At 39.6% G+C, this 16,105-nt stretch overlaps 1 protein-coding gene across 1 annotated transcript; it reads left to right on the forward strand.

The window, feature by feature from the left end:
* The first annotated feature begins 4,478 nt into the window (after positions 1–4,478).
* Positions 4,479–15,372, forward strand: pnp6 (purine nucleoside phosphorylase 6). The gene is made up of 6 exons (XM_085411377.1): positions 4,479–4,618; positions 7,137–7,300; positions 7,390–7,493; positions 10,585–10,760; positions 10,852–11,042; positions 13,659–15,372. Exons 1-6 carry the CDS (start codon positions 4,584–4,586, stop codon positions 13,889–13,891), a joined length of 903 nt encoding a protein of 300 aa, XP_085267503.1. The 5' UTR covers positions 4,479–4,583; the 3' UTR covers positions 13,892–15,372.
* Positions 15,373–16,105: the final 733 nt, after the last annotated feature.

The raw sequence follows: 16,105 nt of genomic DNA on the forward strand, positions 1-16,105 counted from the left end.
TAGAACATTTTTTCAAGTCAAGTCTAAAGTCATAAAATTAATGACTCGAGTCTGACTCGAGTCCAAGTTATGTGACTCGAGTCCACACCTCTGGTTTTCAGTTCTCAGTTTCCAATCAATGTTAGGTTTTGTTTACATGTATAGCTTAGGATTTTGGCTGTTCCCTGACTCAGGCTAAGGAGGCACTGAGAGCTGGCCCAGGTCATTGGTCCTCCTCTTCTACAGCGCTGCAGCTTAATTCCTCCATTACTACCTCACCACAGCAGCAGGAGTCTCCTATATCACTACAGCTGCAGCAGCGGAAGAAATTTTCCATGTCTCTCCTCCTCCAGGTCCCAAGTTTTTTTTTAAAGACAAAGCTGTCCTGATCTGAGTGTTTAGATTCTAAAACTGTTTGTTCTGACGCAGTTTCCTCCATTTAAAAAAAAAAAAAAAAGTTTTCATCATGCTCCTTCCAAGCCTGGAAGTATTACTACAGAGACTGGTAACTCCAGCTCAGAGAATTTAGAAGACTGTTTTCTTCACACTCCTCCCAAGCCTGGAAACTTTATAGCCCCTTTTCTGTCAGTACCTTCGCGCATTGACTCGGCACAGTTTACCACAGTTTTCCATTAGGTCATAGTACCTGGTACCTGGTACTTTTTCAGATCCAAACGATCCGAGCAGGTACTAAAATGTGATGTCGTCACACTGCATGACACTGATTGGCTGGTCAGTAGTGTCACTCAATGAGTCATGAGAGCTTCTCATTCACGAAAGTCAAAAACGTCATCTTTGAAACCCAGCAACGAGGGAAATAGCTCCCAAAAAAAAGAAATGCGGTGATCCTTGAGTCTGACGAAAAGCCACAGACCAAGCAGTAGGTATATTCTTGCCTGAATGTCCACCTTTAGTCTTCGTATCGCACATTATTGACGTCTTGGGACGTGCAGATGCATTGCTATGTTGACAAGCATGCACACAAGGTAGTACTAGGTTGTAATGGGAAACCAGTCAATCCAAGCCAAGTTGTGGTGATAAGGGGGTGAGTCGATCTGAGTAGCTGCTAATGGATAAGGGCCTTGAGATTGTTTATTCCAAGGCTTTGTTACCCAGTTCCGGATAATAACAGTTTTTCTGGAACTGTTGTGTAGCTAAACTGGGCCAATTACAAACTGAAACTTTACCCAGGCGGAATTCAGCAGTGTAGGGACTAACGCGTTATTAAGTAATGCGTTACAGTAACTACGTTATTATTGTGATAATGAGCACGGTAACTAGTTATTATGCCAAAATCAGGAACGCGTTAATCGTTACTGGGATTTAGATAGGCTCGTTATTCATTACTTCTTGTGGTGGCTATCGCGGAGCATCCACAGATTCATTAGCAAGTGGTGGAGGCCAGCAGGTGGACGAGGGAAAGGGGAGGCAGGAGGAGCAGAGACCCGAGGAGTCCGAGTGTCAGGTGAACTGAACTTCAGGTAAGAAGTTATGACCTGCAGTCTGTCTGGGTCAGATATAAACTAAGTTTAGGTGTAGTATACTTTCGTTATGCTGACTTTTTCTGTACTGCGTACTAGCTAGCATGACGAGTTTCTATACAGCTGGGTGGGTGCTATGATGTTAATGATGTTGAACTTTATTTTGTTCATAAAGTTAGTTAGTAGAGTTTCCAACCGTCCTGTAAAAACAGAATCGTCTCATATTCAGAGAAAATATTATGCGTTTCGTATTGCGGTGAAAAGGAACAGTTTGTCCCGGACTTCAGCTACAATGAAAAAGGCACAAAGCTGAAGTTATTCTGTGTCTTTGCTACACAGCTGCCTCTTCTTCTCTCATTCTCTCCCCTCCCTCTTCTGTTTCTACTTCAATAATGAAACTGATCAATGATCAGCTGATCGGCTTTTCTGACGCAAGTCCCGTCTCTCTTGTTTGTTTATCGCCCACTTTGCGCCAGAAAGAAGAAACCAGCGGATGTCGCGCTAAACAACAGCAGCACGTTTAAGCTTGATCAGCTGTTGTTAGAATTGATTTAATATTGCTTTCTAGTATCAGCTGATGTTTGCTGGAGCCACAGCTGTAAAAGCTGCTGGTCATGATATCGGTTTGGTTATCTGGTGAGAGGGAAACATGAAGATGAAACCAGGAGATGTCCTTACTGAATCATCAGAGCTGAACAGGTGATAGAGAAACAGGTTTACCTTTTAGGTGACATGAATGAGTTGAAGGGAAGTTATGAACTGTTTCTGAGAGACAAATAACACCAGGATCCTTTTCTATGTAGCTGACAGCTGGTAACTGTGCAGGGGCGGGTCTAGCAAAGTTTTGCCAGGGGGGCAGGTAGGGCATTAACAGGGAGAGGGGGCACAAAGAAATACTTTCTTATTTTCATTTAAAATATCTAGCTTTAAAAAAATAATTATCTGAATCTTACAACAAACTATTGATAGATTGATACATATAAACCATCAAGACAGTGTACATCACAGTCAAAACAGGGTTTGTTTTCATTCAAAGGCTTTATGATTTTTCCTATAATGGCGGCTGTTGTCTAGTCAAAATGCCCGGGCCGATTTTTTGTCCCAGTCCAGCTCTGTATGCAGCTCATCTGCAGTCTGGTGTTGCCTACATCTTCCTATTCGGAAGGCAGAATTTCCGAGTTCTGAGTACAATCGAAAGCACCACAACTGCAGTTTTCGTGTTGGATGTAAAAAGCGCACATGACGCTGTGACGTAGGCTAGAATCATGGCGGCGGTCAATGATGGTCCAGGTGTGGGATTTCACTCGTGGAAATATGCACATTATTTTTTCCTTTCTATTGGTAGGTGGCACAGTGCACCTTTGGCAAGTAAGCAAGCTAGAAGACTGGCAATCTCGCTGGGTATCCAGTTACGGAAGCAACACATTAACAAGAGAATTCTGAGTAAAACCAAAGTTACTTTCCCTAGTAACTAGTTACTTTGAAAGTAACGAGTAACTTGAAGTAACTGAGTTACTTTTGAGAGAAGTAACTAGTAATGTAACTAAGTTACTAATTTAAAGTAACTTACCCAACACTGGAATTCAGAGACTGAGTTTGAGGCCTTAGATTGTTCTGGTCCCCCGGAGGTTCTCGTTTCATTCTCTGCTGGGGGCTCAGCTGAGGCGTCCCAGTCATCTGTCTCCGCTGGGGGTCAGGCGAGCTTGCCCAGCTAGCCATGGTCTCCACATTGCAGCCTGAGCCTGCGAAGCCTCATGTGCTGTGTAGCCCTAGCCGCTGCACCCTTAACAGGCTGTGTACCCTGCACAGCTCCAGCTAGCCAGAGCTCTTTGCACTTTCTGGTTCTGCTCCACCAGAGGTCCTTGCTCCATCTGGTTTATCTCTGCCTGAACCAGTGGTCACTGCACTGCCCAATCCTGCACTGCTCAAGGGTTCCCATCCCTGTCAATACCAGCCACCATTCAAGCCGCCCAAGGGCCTCCGTCCGATACTACCACCACGCCACACCACGCCAATACCAACGCTGGCCATTGACTTCTCCTTGCTTTCTCCCCAGTTCCTAGTTTTTTATTGTACGTTTCTAGTTTTCAGTTCTCAGTTTCCAATGTTAGGTTTTGTTTTCATGTATTTAGTTTAGTGCTTTGTTGCTGCAAATAAAAGCTGCCTCTTTCAGTAATCTCTTTTGTGTTCGAGTCTTGCATCTGGGTCCAACTCCAGCCTGCTACACAACACCACCATGACATGTTTTTGTTTCTAACTTGTCCCATGTGAATAAATGAAAAAAAATAAATGCAAAGAAGTTGCATTAAATAGGAACTATTCATATTTAAGTTGAAATGTTATACTAAACTATTTTTCACTTTTTCTGGAATGTTTATGGTTTATGAGTTGTTGGCTTTAATCCATAACCAGACCTGTTAATTGTAAACTCGTGATTTTTTAAGATAAAATATTAAACAAATAAGCTTTGTATTTACCTTACTTTATCCTGTCTCTGTAATTACATGCAGTACATTGCTCCCCTTTTCTTATGCCTTGTGTCACTGCTTTGTATTAGGTTTTTGTGTGTTTTCACGTTCATTCTTTTCTACTAATCCCTGAGTCAGCACTTTGAATTGTTAGTCAGAGCCACTATTTGTACAGCATGCTTCAGACACATGCGGGATTTCCCCGAACTGGTGTTCAATGGAACATCTGAAATCTGAAATGTTTGTTTATATTTGTGGGGTAAAAAACAATAACAAAAAAAATCCACAACATTACTGTTTAGATTTTATCTTATTATTATTATTTCCTTATCTTTTCCTTTCCCTTCTTCTCTGTCGCCCTCTCACTGTTTCTCCCTCTGTTCCCGGTCTTGTCTCGTCATGAGAAACGGATCAGTAAATTGCCCAGTCGGCTGGAAAATTGGATTTTGTATTCTTCAAAGTGCGACCGGCACTCTGTGTAAGCCCCGCCCCCATCCCCTACGAAATGTCTTGACGTCAACGCGCAACACCCCCTCCGCACTCCGTCCACCCAAGCAGAAGAGTCTCCATCGGCGGCTTTAACTGGCTTACCATACACGGGAAGCACCTGTGAAAATAAACACTAAACGGGACCTTATCGTCGCCATCGTCGGATATGGAAGCGGCAAACCCCTCCAGCAGTCACTGCAGGTAGGAATGACAAGGCTGGATGACAAGGCTGGATGTTAGTGAAAAGAGCCTAATGATTGTCAAGGCCACTACGCTGTCTAATTGGAATGTGGACGGTGTTGAAGAGGGTCTAAAGAATAAATCCTAAGATTTACATAAAGCATTTTGTGCGTTTTGAGAAACGTATAATGAAGGCAAAAGTGACAGGACGCTTATTTCTGAAGATTAGACCAGCCAATGAGGGTTTTCCTCTTATGAAGTGAGCTTGTCGTAATATGACAGGTGGAAGCCTTTACCTACAGCGTGAGGGAAGAATAACCTGCATTGTTAATATATAAAAATGCAAATGTCATTGCTATCTATCATAATGATCTAGTCAGACTGGTTGCATGTTCGCCTACTTTACAGGCCTGTCTTGTGTGTCTAATTCAAAGCCTGGGGCTTAGCAACTACCGCGACTAGTCAAGCTGCCTTTTGTGTTTTCGGGACTTTGTGTTCGGAATGCCAGAAATATGTGGCAGTCAGGCTTCAGAGCCTGAATACAAATTTCCCGCAGCACCACGGACAGCTCCACACGATACCAGCCCACCAGTTCAAGGGAAGGAGAGCCCTTACAAACTCACTTCCTGCTTGCTGTTGTATAATTGAACATAATCACAAAGTGAGCTCAAAGACAAACGTAACCTAGATAAACATTGAGCTCAATTGAAAGGCAGGTAGGAGAAAAATCGAAATAAAATGTACTGGCTTACCCATATATTACTCTATATGTTGCTAGGTAGCTGTGAAAAACTACTGCCACAGGACTAAAAAAGTAAATAACATCCAGGTGTTATTAGCTCTACAAAAGCAGAAGGCTTTATAGAGGTTCTGCTTTTAAGATTCTGCTCTGTAAAATTAGAAGCTACTGTAGAGGATGACACGGAAAACAGCTACTTTAACTTATTGCAACTAAATTTGGTTTAGCTAATGAAACATGGATTGTACTGAGTTTTTCACAGTTTTTTTACAAGCTGTCATTTTGACATGACTTTAAAATGCTAACACATAGTAGAAATTGTAAGGTTATTATGTAATTTAAAAAACAGGATAATCTAACAGATTAACACCATCATACAAAGATGGCTAAACATCAAGTTCTTATAATTGTTATTTGGTAAGTCTAGTTGGCTACTCAAAAGTAAATTCATCTTGTTTATGGGGAAAGTTTACTTCCCCTTAAATAAAAGGTTACAGCAGAATTACAGGAATGAGAGCTGTCATCATGTTCTTGCTGAATAAGAGATGGTTTTATTGCTATGCTACATATTATACACCCCTGCTGATGTCTCCATGTTTCCATTGCTTGGGTTTATAAATCACTGATAAAAAAAAACATGCAATGGTTAAATAACCTGACATGCTGTCATTTATTCTCCACCTTCTAATCCAGCAGACGTTTGTACAGCCATGTGTTAATCTTCCTGACTGGTGTTCTTGTACAAAGCTGAAAATTAGTTATTATTAGAAGAATTAGTTATAGAGCCACAATTGCAACTGACAGACTGGATAATGATTCAGTTACTTTCAGTTTCTTTCTTCTGGATAACATTTTTGATGCATAGGCCCCTGATATATTTGGCAGCTGGCCTACTTTCTTACTTCATGGAAATTTTATGACTTTGACTGAACTCTCCATCCCAGTTGCCAAAACTTCTACTGTTGCTAAAATAATTCCATGCTAGGTTTTTAGCAAAGAAACAGGTGGAATATGGAAAAGATAAGCCAGAACATCTAATTCTAATCAGATATAGCATATATCTTAGATGGGATTTCTAGAGTCTTTGGGCTTTCCCCTGCTTCAGCTTGATCTGGTAAAGGCCACGGCCTGAAGTGTCCCTGTATTTTAACAACAAGGCTTGACTTGAGGCATTGAGGGAACATTAACAAGGTTATAGCTTTACTACCACATTTATAACCAGAATTACAGACTGGTTCAGGCTTTATATAATGTAGTACCTTGGGGCATTCCCAATCAAATCAGCACCCCTGAATTATAATTTGCCTGGTGCACTCAAAATAGCAAAGTAAAAGCCCTTCAGTGTGTTGCACCCTGCATCATTGAATCATATTTTTACAGTGTTCATTTCTGTGGGTTTTTACTCCCACATTTCTCCTCCAGATGATCTTTTCACTTATTTTTAACATCGCTTTTGCTGAATAGTGGGTAACTCTACCAGTGCAATCAGTGAGACAATGAGCATTAGCTTTACATGAGTTGTGGAAACTTTGTCATCACAAAGGGACACACTTTAGCTGGATAGACAGGTCAGGCTAGTTGATCCACACAGAAAAGCCTTAACTGAACAAAACTCATTAATCTTTCTATTTTTTTAGAGTTCTGACTTTTAATGATTGCCTATAGAAGTTAAAACAACTTTCAGTTGAAGCTGTTCTGCTGGTTCTTCTGTTTTCAACAATGTCTTACTTTTGTATTCTCAGTTAAAGCTGCACATGTTGACTTGATATTGTTTATGTTCCTTAACACTTTCATATACAGTTATGAAGACTATAAGGAGACAGCGGACTGGCTGCTTAACCGTACAAAGCAGCGTCCCAAAGTGGCCATCATCTGTGGTTCAGGCCTGGGCGGTCTAGCTGATCTGCTGGAGGAGAAGACAGTGTTCAAATATGAGGATATTCCACATTTTCCCACCAGCACTGGTAAGCGGTTTCCTAAAACTCATTATTACTGTCTGGACAGTGTGCATATTCATGCCAGCAATGGCTAATGCTACACGTGTGCTGTGCAGTGCAGGGTCATGCAGGGCAGCTGGTGTTTGGCAAGCTGAATGGCTGCGAGTGTGTCTGTATGCAGGGGAGATTCCATTTCTACGAGGGTTACAACATACAAACGGTAAGCAGCAGTATGTAGAGATAATCTACTGCTTGTGGTACCTTTTATTACCCAGATTAGACCATCTTTTTCTTTTCTGATGTCACATTGGCTACAGCCATCTTATATAGAGTGTATAGTTATTTCACAATAAAAATAAGTAATAAATTACCAATATTTAAACTGGCGTTGTGGGATTACAATTATAAATAGCTGCAGTTCTAAGAAAATGTTGGTTCCACACAAAGCAAAAGTTAAACTATTTCAGTCTGCAGTAAATACAGAGACATGACTGTTTTTAATCATCTAAATAGCAGTGAGGCTAGTATGGCTAAAAACAGTCATGTCTCTGATATGAGTTTTATATTTGTTACAGCCCTAGCAAGTCTGTGTGTTGTGTGGGTGCGTTTTCCTCATCCAGTAGTTTAGCTTCCACCCAGCTCGCCCGAGGAGCCAGTGGACAGCTGGCTTTATTCAGCAATCAGCCACCTAGCAGCATATAAGCAAGTGAAGAGCTGGTTAGTCAGTGTGTGGACCAGTCTTGTGTGGGGAGCTTTAGTTGCGTATTCTGCTTATGTTAAGAAAGCTTGGTGTTTTCTTTGAGCTACTGTGAGTAGCAGATACCTGGTGTTTACTCTTTGGGATGTAACCCATTAATTGTCCACTTCCATGCTCTGCTCTGCTGGGATTATATTTGATCTAACTGCATTTTGAATGGCCTCCATGTGAAAATGTGCAAAGATATACATTTATTTGTTATTGCTTTGCCTCATGAGCAGCTTTCTGTCACAATTTCTATCCCAAATTACAGAAGAAATCCAGTAACGAAAGAACAAGACAAATAAAAAGCAGTCATCATTCAGAGTTTTCATTAAAAAGGTTATTATATGCATATGGGACTGAGACTCTGGCTCGGCACACAGACGAAGTGGTGTACTCATTTCACATTCATATGGTGTAGTCGTTCCCTCAGCAGAACATTCAGGGTCTTCAAGACTGTATCAATCATGTTTCATAGAATAGTTTCATAACTCGTGAATCAGCATTATTGTGCTGTGAAAAAACAAGCAACTCTGGAACAAATACAACATTTCCATTACACAACCCAACTCGCTTCTGTGTCTTGAGACCTTGCTGATGCAAACGATGCACTGTACTGTAGAATTCAGCCAGCAGTTTAAATTCTGACATAGTCAGTCACACTGAGAAAAACATGCAGTTCCAACTGCCGTCAAAATAGATTGTTGCTCTTTAAATTGATGAGTCAAAATCAGACTTTCTTCCATAAAGCTTATATTCTATGAGAGAAAGCTGTTCTCTGAGACAATTAACCCTCTCAGGCTCAAATTAAACTTTTTGTTGCTAATGCACAACCAAGTCCTGCAGTGGTACTTCTGAGTAAAAAAAAACCTCATAAAATATGTATGTGGGGTAATCAGGTTGTTAGTTTTTAACTGTTGCAAATCGGCAACGCCTGCCTTGAGAGGGTTAAGACTTTCTCCCAAATAGCCTAGTGACTTTTAATAAGCACTTACATAGAATAGAATAGAATAGAATAGAATAGAATAGAATAGAATAGAATAGAATAATCCTTTAATTGTCCCACAAGGGGAAATTTGGGTGTATGACATCAAGGATCAAGGATAGGTACAACTTGAGGTAACAATTTACCAAGTTTGTAGAATGATCAGCTGAAGTGCTGAGATGACAACCAGTGTGTCACATTGGATTGCCCTTTGGCCTGTGGAGACTGTATCCTGGTTTGACTTTTATTACCCGCTTTCACATGCCATATCCACATAAAATTCTCCATATGACCCCCCTGAATCATAAAGACACATTTTTTTTATAGTAACAGAAGGTCAGATGCTTTATAGTCCTCTTATATCCAGTTAGAAGTATAGACAAACAACATTTTAAATGTCTCTAGATGAATCGTCTGCATATGCCACCCCCCACCTATGCCAGCTTAAGTAAAATTTTCTACTACAAATTTGCTTTTCTGGTAAATGGTAAAATGGTAAATGGCCTGTATTTATATAGCGCTTTACTAGTCCCTAAGGACCCCAAAGCGCTTTACATATCCAGTCATCCACCCATTCACACACACATTCACACACTGGTGATGGCAAGCTACATTGTAGCCACAGCCACCCTGGGGCGCACTGGCAGAATGTACTGGACTTTGTCCTGTGTTATGGTCCTTAAGTCCTACTTGGCAACCTGAAAAAAATAAAGCCAAGATAACATTAGATGGGATGTTTTTATTAACCATGTACAGTAACTGCATGGCTCAGTGTCACTCTGATGTTTGTCCGCACATTTTAATTGTTCCAGTACTTTGCTTAATGACAGAATATCTGCCAAATTAAAGACACGCTTATCACAACTGTCTTGTGGTTAGGCAGATCAGCTATTGTTACCATGGCAATACACTCATCTGAAACATTTAGTATAGTAAAGATTACACCAGCAATAATAAGTGCCTATAATTGATTACTTTGTCTTATACAATGAATATGTTTTTTTAGAAGAAGTATTCCACCAAACATTATATCATTCGTTTGCTTTTAGAGGTTCTGCAGTCCTGTTATTACACACGGCTCTGCTTAAATTTTGTCCATGGAACAAAGTTTGTTGTGGGCTTATAATATGCAAATCCTATATCAAGCATACCAATGTTCCAAAGTGACAGCACTGACCTTATCAAGATAGCAAGCTACTCGATAACATTTCTGCACTAACTAGCAGAGCACTTTCATAGGCAATTCAATCTCTAGGGGAATGTGAAATAGAAAAAAACAATTTCTAAATGTGACTGCAGTGAAAAGTAGCAACAGTCATTTATGGGCCATCAGTTGCCATATAAAGGTTAGCACAGAACCACCACTGTACCACACATGCGCAAAAACCTACAGTAATAAAAATCTTACTGACATCAGTGCATAAAGAAGCTGGCACTTTTATAATGTTTGCTTCATATGATGAATTGTTTGCTTTGCTATTATTCCCAGGTTACCTGTAACTTCCTTCTGTAATTTACTGACAAACACTGAGACCATAAAAGAGTGACAGCTGCTGTCTCTGAAGCATACAATTTTTATCTTTCCAGGTGACTTACCCAGTGCGAGTCTTCTATCTGCTGGGTGTGAGCACTCTGATTGTGACAAATGCAGCAGGAGGACTCAATGACACCTACAGTGTGGGAGACATCATGCTCATTAAAGATCACATCAACATGCCCGGATTTGCAGGACAGAACCCTCTGTGTGGGCACAATGATGAGAGGTACAGAAACACTCGGGCAGGGCAGTGAAAGGAAAATCTGTATCTTATACATTACTCCTGTGTCTCATTCATGCATTAATTATCCCTGCAGGTTTGGAGTGCGGTTCCCATGCATGTCAGATGCATATGACCGTGACCTGAGAGCCCTGACCAGAAAAACAGCAAAGGAACTGGGCTATGACAGCTTCCTGCAGGAAGGGGTATACTGCATGTTGGCTGGCCCAACATATGAAACCATTGCTGAGTGCAAACTCTTGCAGAGGCTGGGGGCTGATGCTGTGGGTTAGTACAGCTCCTTCATCCTCAGTTCAGATAGTGTCCTTTTAAAAGGTACCATAAAGGGTTAAAACTTCATAACAGTACATCTACAAGAGCCACCATACAGACATTAAAAAAATATGAATACGGAGAGACGAATTACTTTGAAGATGTACCAACAGTTAAATTTCTGCAGTAATATTACCCCAACAGTTGGAACTAGTGGAAGCTAACCCATATGGAAAAGATATATATAAATCTTATAAAGTTTGTATCTGTCTTGAGTGAAAACAGATATAAGATCCCTTGAAAAAATTATATAAATGAGACTTGTATGTTTTGGATACTTACTAAAACAATATATAAAAGTAATGAGAAAGTGGCCACTTTCATGAGTAAATCATATAAGCCTTATATGATTCACTGTATGAAGTAGGCCACATCTTATGCAAGTCTTTTACAAGTTTTTACTATTTCTTTTCCATATGGGAAAAAAGCATCAGTTTTCACCTGATTCACAGGACAGTGCAAAAACAAGCTTATGTGATACTACAGAGTTTTCCTGTCTGGTTCAATTGTCCGATATTGAACCCCAGACTTAAAGGTACACAAGATATGATGGCTTAACTAAATTAAAGACCTAAAAATGACTTCAAAATCTATGCATGCAAAATGTTGTTTTGTATAAAGGATAGTATTTTTCATTTGGTCCTCCTAGTGATCTATTATGTATTATGTATGAGTCTGTATTTGTTACTTATTTGTTCAGATCATTGACAGACCAACTTGGCACCTGGCTCTCCTGTTATTATTACATAACCTCCAGTTTTTACAAAGTCATACAGTATGAATGACTTTGCAATTCTTCACTCTTGAAAACGCTTCTTCTAATTCCCCTGTTTCTTTCCCCCCACACTTGTTTTTGCACATTATGTGGTAGTATACAGTTACACACAATTATACTGCACAATACTTTTGTGTTTTTGAAGGTGAAGTTGGTTTAAATACAAGCTCTGTTTTCTTATTTAAATAATTCAGCTCTGTGGTTAAAATAATAATTTATACATGCAGAGTCTACAAGTCAACAGTAAATGGTTTGGATTCAGGCTATGACTGGAACAAATCAGAAAAACTATCTGAGTAGTGTTATTTGTGATTTGTTGTTATGACAATACAGAAGGAGGTTTATGTTACGTGATTGGACTTGCTTATTGTTTGCCTTCATTACAGTTTTATTCACTTGTGCTCTTTAGATCCATCCATGAATAAATTCTAATTCTAAATAATTTGGTGGAGATCAAACTGGGAGCCGTAACACTGCCTCCCAGTTTGCTGTGCTACTTCCTCTCAGTTTGTTCCCTCACTACAAGAGATATTACTGAACCAAGAACACATCATAGAGCTCATATGATTCATTTCCACCTGTGCACATGGATCGAGTACCCTGACTTTCTTTAATTTACACAGATAATAATGGCATTAAATTTTACTTTCAAATTCAAACCAATAACTCCTTTCCAACACTTACTGCTCCGCTTAAGGGGCACAACACAAGACACCTCATCACTAAATCAGTTTCACGTGCACCTTTTTCAGTACCAACTTGAAAAATCAGCTATCATCAGAGATCATTTTTTCATCCTTGTAACCACCGGTTCACATCATATACATCACAGCATACACCCTCTTACTCTTTTTTCACTGTATAGCAATTGATGTTTTGTTTGTGTTATTATGCATCATAATGTGATTTAGACTTTCATGTCCTACAAAGCAAGAACTTGATATAAACCAGTTTTAACTACATCAGATCAGTTGCAGTAAATGTAGCATGTTTAATGGTAAATATTTTCTGTGTAGTAAAATTGGCAGAAAAAGATGATACATTTTGAAAGTTGTTACCTGGGTTCATTATCTTTTTGAGTTTTACTATAGTTTACTTTTACATATGTCAGTTCACAGCCAGAGTAGTTGCTAAATTATAGGAAAATATGCCATTTATGACAGAATAGTTATTACAAGATAGCTAATAAAAATGAATGTCTAAGTTCATGAACTTTCACTGCCATAATCCTTTTAAAAAAATTCAACACTTTATGCTACAGACGCAGCAACAAATGGCAGACAAGTTAATTAGGATCTTAAATACATCATATAACGATAAGAAAATGACTCCAAATGAATTCTTAATAAGCAACTGTTTGCTAAAACATTGGATATACCTATGTTTATTTATGACTTTAATAATATAGTCATATTGGCTTGTTTTGCTGCTCAGAGGAGGGCCACTATCACAATTTTTTAAAACTATCTTAGTACTACTTTTACACTTAAGTTTAAGCCTACTTGTTATGGCATGTTCGTCATGTTCTGTGAGGTGTTAGCTTGATTTGGGTTGGTAACTACACATTTATAAGAGAAAGCCAAGCCATGGAGATTAATTAAGCAGGGATGATCTAATAGAAATTGCTATAAAGTTGCATTTTGTGAAATGAAGGATCCTGTGTGACCTATACCACAGTGCTGAAGTCAAACCACCTTTTCTTTTTAACGTGTCTCTTTCAAGGTTCAGTACTAACTGAGATGTAAAGGAATGTTTTTATGTACTCAATTAAATGTCAACCTCTACCCTCTGTCTAGGTATGAGCACAGTCCCGGAGGTGGTGGTGGCTCGTCACTGTGGCACACGTGCCCAGGAGGACGTGGCTCCTGACCGTCGCTTACGTGTCTTGGGCCTGTCCCTCATCACCAACAAGGTTGTGACAGATTATGAGAGCAATGAAAAAGCAAATCACACAGAAGTGCTGAAGACTACTGAGCGCAGGACTCAGGAGCTCCAGAATCTTGTGAGCCGCCTCATAGCCAACCTCTAGTAACATCATCTACTATCTGATGGACCAATTGAACATTTTAGGCCTTACAGTCAAATTTGTGGTGACAGAATAATCATAGCTTTGAACAAAAGGTAAAAATGGTGCTTTGTGGGATAGATTATTATTTGCTATTGGGTAAAGTGGACATTTAGGAGAAGTTATAAGGTTTAAGATTTTAAGGGATTTAGCACTACCTCAGCAAGAGCTGCACAAATCAACAAATGTGATCCAGGAAACGTAAGCCTGAATCCATGCATCCATTCCAATGTTTCAACTTTCCACAGTCTCAGATATCACAGATAAATAACTGTAATAGTAATACTTTTACAACCACCGGTGTGCATTTCTCTCCTAATGTAAGTGCCGCAGGGTAGCTGGGGTTTTCCCTGTACTCCCTATTATTATCACAGTGGCAGCAAATTCTAATCTGGGTCCTTGTTGAAAACCAGACTTGAGTATCTGAGTGAATCCAAACCTTTAAGATTTGATGGTTAGTTTACGCCTTCCTTCCTCTCTCCCACTCATATTTTTGCTGCATGCATGCATGCTGCAGTTTGTCTTTAGCGAGAGCAATGCGAGCATCTACTACCTATGAATCCACCATTTATCTGTTTCAGGTGCATGTGGAAAACCCTGCTAGCTTATGGACTGGACTTATCAACTGGCATTATTTAGTGGTTTCTTCTTGTTAAGGATGCACTTTTAATAATTATTTTACCTGTAAATCAATGTGGGCATATTTATTATACACTTTAATCAAGAGTTTTATATTTCTAAGCAGGCAGACGACATATCTATCCAATGTATTTATCATATAATACTGGCCTACAAATAAATAGGCCAATCTCTGATATCATTCCTAATATTTAAAGAAGAAATCAATGAGTTTCTTAAAAGTTTGTCAAAAAATGAAAAGCACATGGTTTTAGTAATCTCTTACTGTAGATCAGCAGTTACAGTTATATATATATATATTTATACCATACATATATCATACATAGAGAGAAATCTAACTAATCACACAAAAAGCACACGGTATAGTCTGAAAGATATACCAGCAGTCTTGTTAAATGGTTGTGATGTGTGAGGGTTTTTTTCTTTAGTGGACTGCTTTATTTGCACACTGTGAGGCCTTAACACTGTAACATCAGAGAGGGCTGGAATACCTGCAGTTTTCAATCTTTTCTGTGCTCATCTGGAACAAGTTTGCCTGCCAGCTTGTCTTGACCATCTCATTCACTGGAAAGGCCGGAAAAATAGAAGCTCAGCAGTCCAAATTTGGCAATTTGTTTTAGTCTCTGGTTTTCTGGTCTTTCTTGTGGTTGTACTTTATTGGATGAATTAACCCTTATGTGTTGTTTGTTGATCTTATTTAAAGTACTGAGGTCTCAGGTTAGAATTGTATTCACTTATATAACAATGCACTCTAGCAAAGCAATTATTTGCCACACCAGCTTTTGCTGCTATTAAATAAAAATTTGGAGATGACATCTGGGTAATTGCATTTTTTCTTTGCCATGGGTGACTGCACACATTGGTCATTGTTTGTGTGTGTGTGTGTGTGTGTGTGTGTGTGTGTGTGTGTGTGTGTGTGTGTGTGTGTGTGTGTGTGTGTGTGTGTGTGTGTGTGTGTGTGTGTGTGTGTGTAAGCAGGCTACTACAGGGGTACAGCCCAAAATCAATCAATATGGAAGTCAGTTTCAAGGAGAAAAGGACTTTCTTCCTCTTTCAACGATAATGAGGTTCAGTGAACAGCGAGATAAAGGCAAACATAGCCCCAAACAAAGCACACACCTCATCAACACATCTACACACTCTCTGTCTGCAGCGCCACACTCTTTCAATCCTTCACTCTAAACATACTTCAAACAGATGAGGTCAGAGTCAGATTGAGATAAAGCGAAAATGGCTGTTCCGTCCACCCCACCTCTCCACTCTCTTATATAATTCATCTACATACAGCGTGCAGCCGTCTGTGGAGCTGAAATATTAATACAAATGAGCCCAAGAGCCAAACAACACACCACTGAGCTTGATTGTATTTGCACATACTCGTAAAAAAGAGTCGCAACTTAACTGCACAGCAAAACACAAGACATCTTCAAAGATATGTAAGATTCAAATAGCTCTCTCTCTGCTTTGGGATGAGAGGAAGTGGAAACGGGACACAGAAAAGCATAGATGATGGGAGCGACTAAAAGAGAATAAGAGAGG

The sequence above is a fragment of the Rhamphochromis longiceps genome, linkage group LG7 (genome assembly GCF_057381845.1).
Source record: "Rhamphochromis longiceps isolate RC_006_pf linkage group LG7, R_longiceps_female_GT1.1, whole genome shotgun sequence".
Classification (NCBI taxonomy): Eukaryota; Metazoa; Chordata; class Actinopteri; order Cichliformes; family Cichlidae; genus Rhamphochromis; species Rhamphochromis longiceps.

Excerpts from the sequence above, each read along its gene's own strand:
- pnp6 (XM_085411377.1), top strand. The coding sequence starts at position 4,584 with ATGGAAGCGGCAAACCCCTCCAGCAGTCACTGCAG. Across the intron at positions 7,494-10,584 it reads AGGGTTACAACATACAAACG|GTGACTTACCCAGTGCGAGT; the intron begins GTAAGCAGCAGT and ends TTATCTTTCCAG. Across the intron at positions 11,043-13,658 it reads GCTGGGGGCTGATGCTGTGG|GTATGAGCACAGTCCCGGAG; the intron begins GTTAGTACAGCT and ends CCCTCTGTCTAG.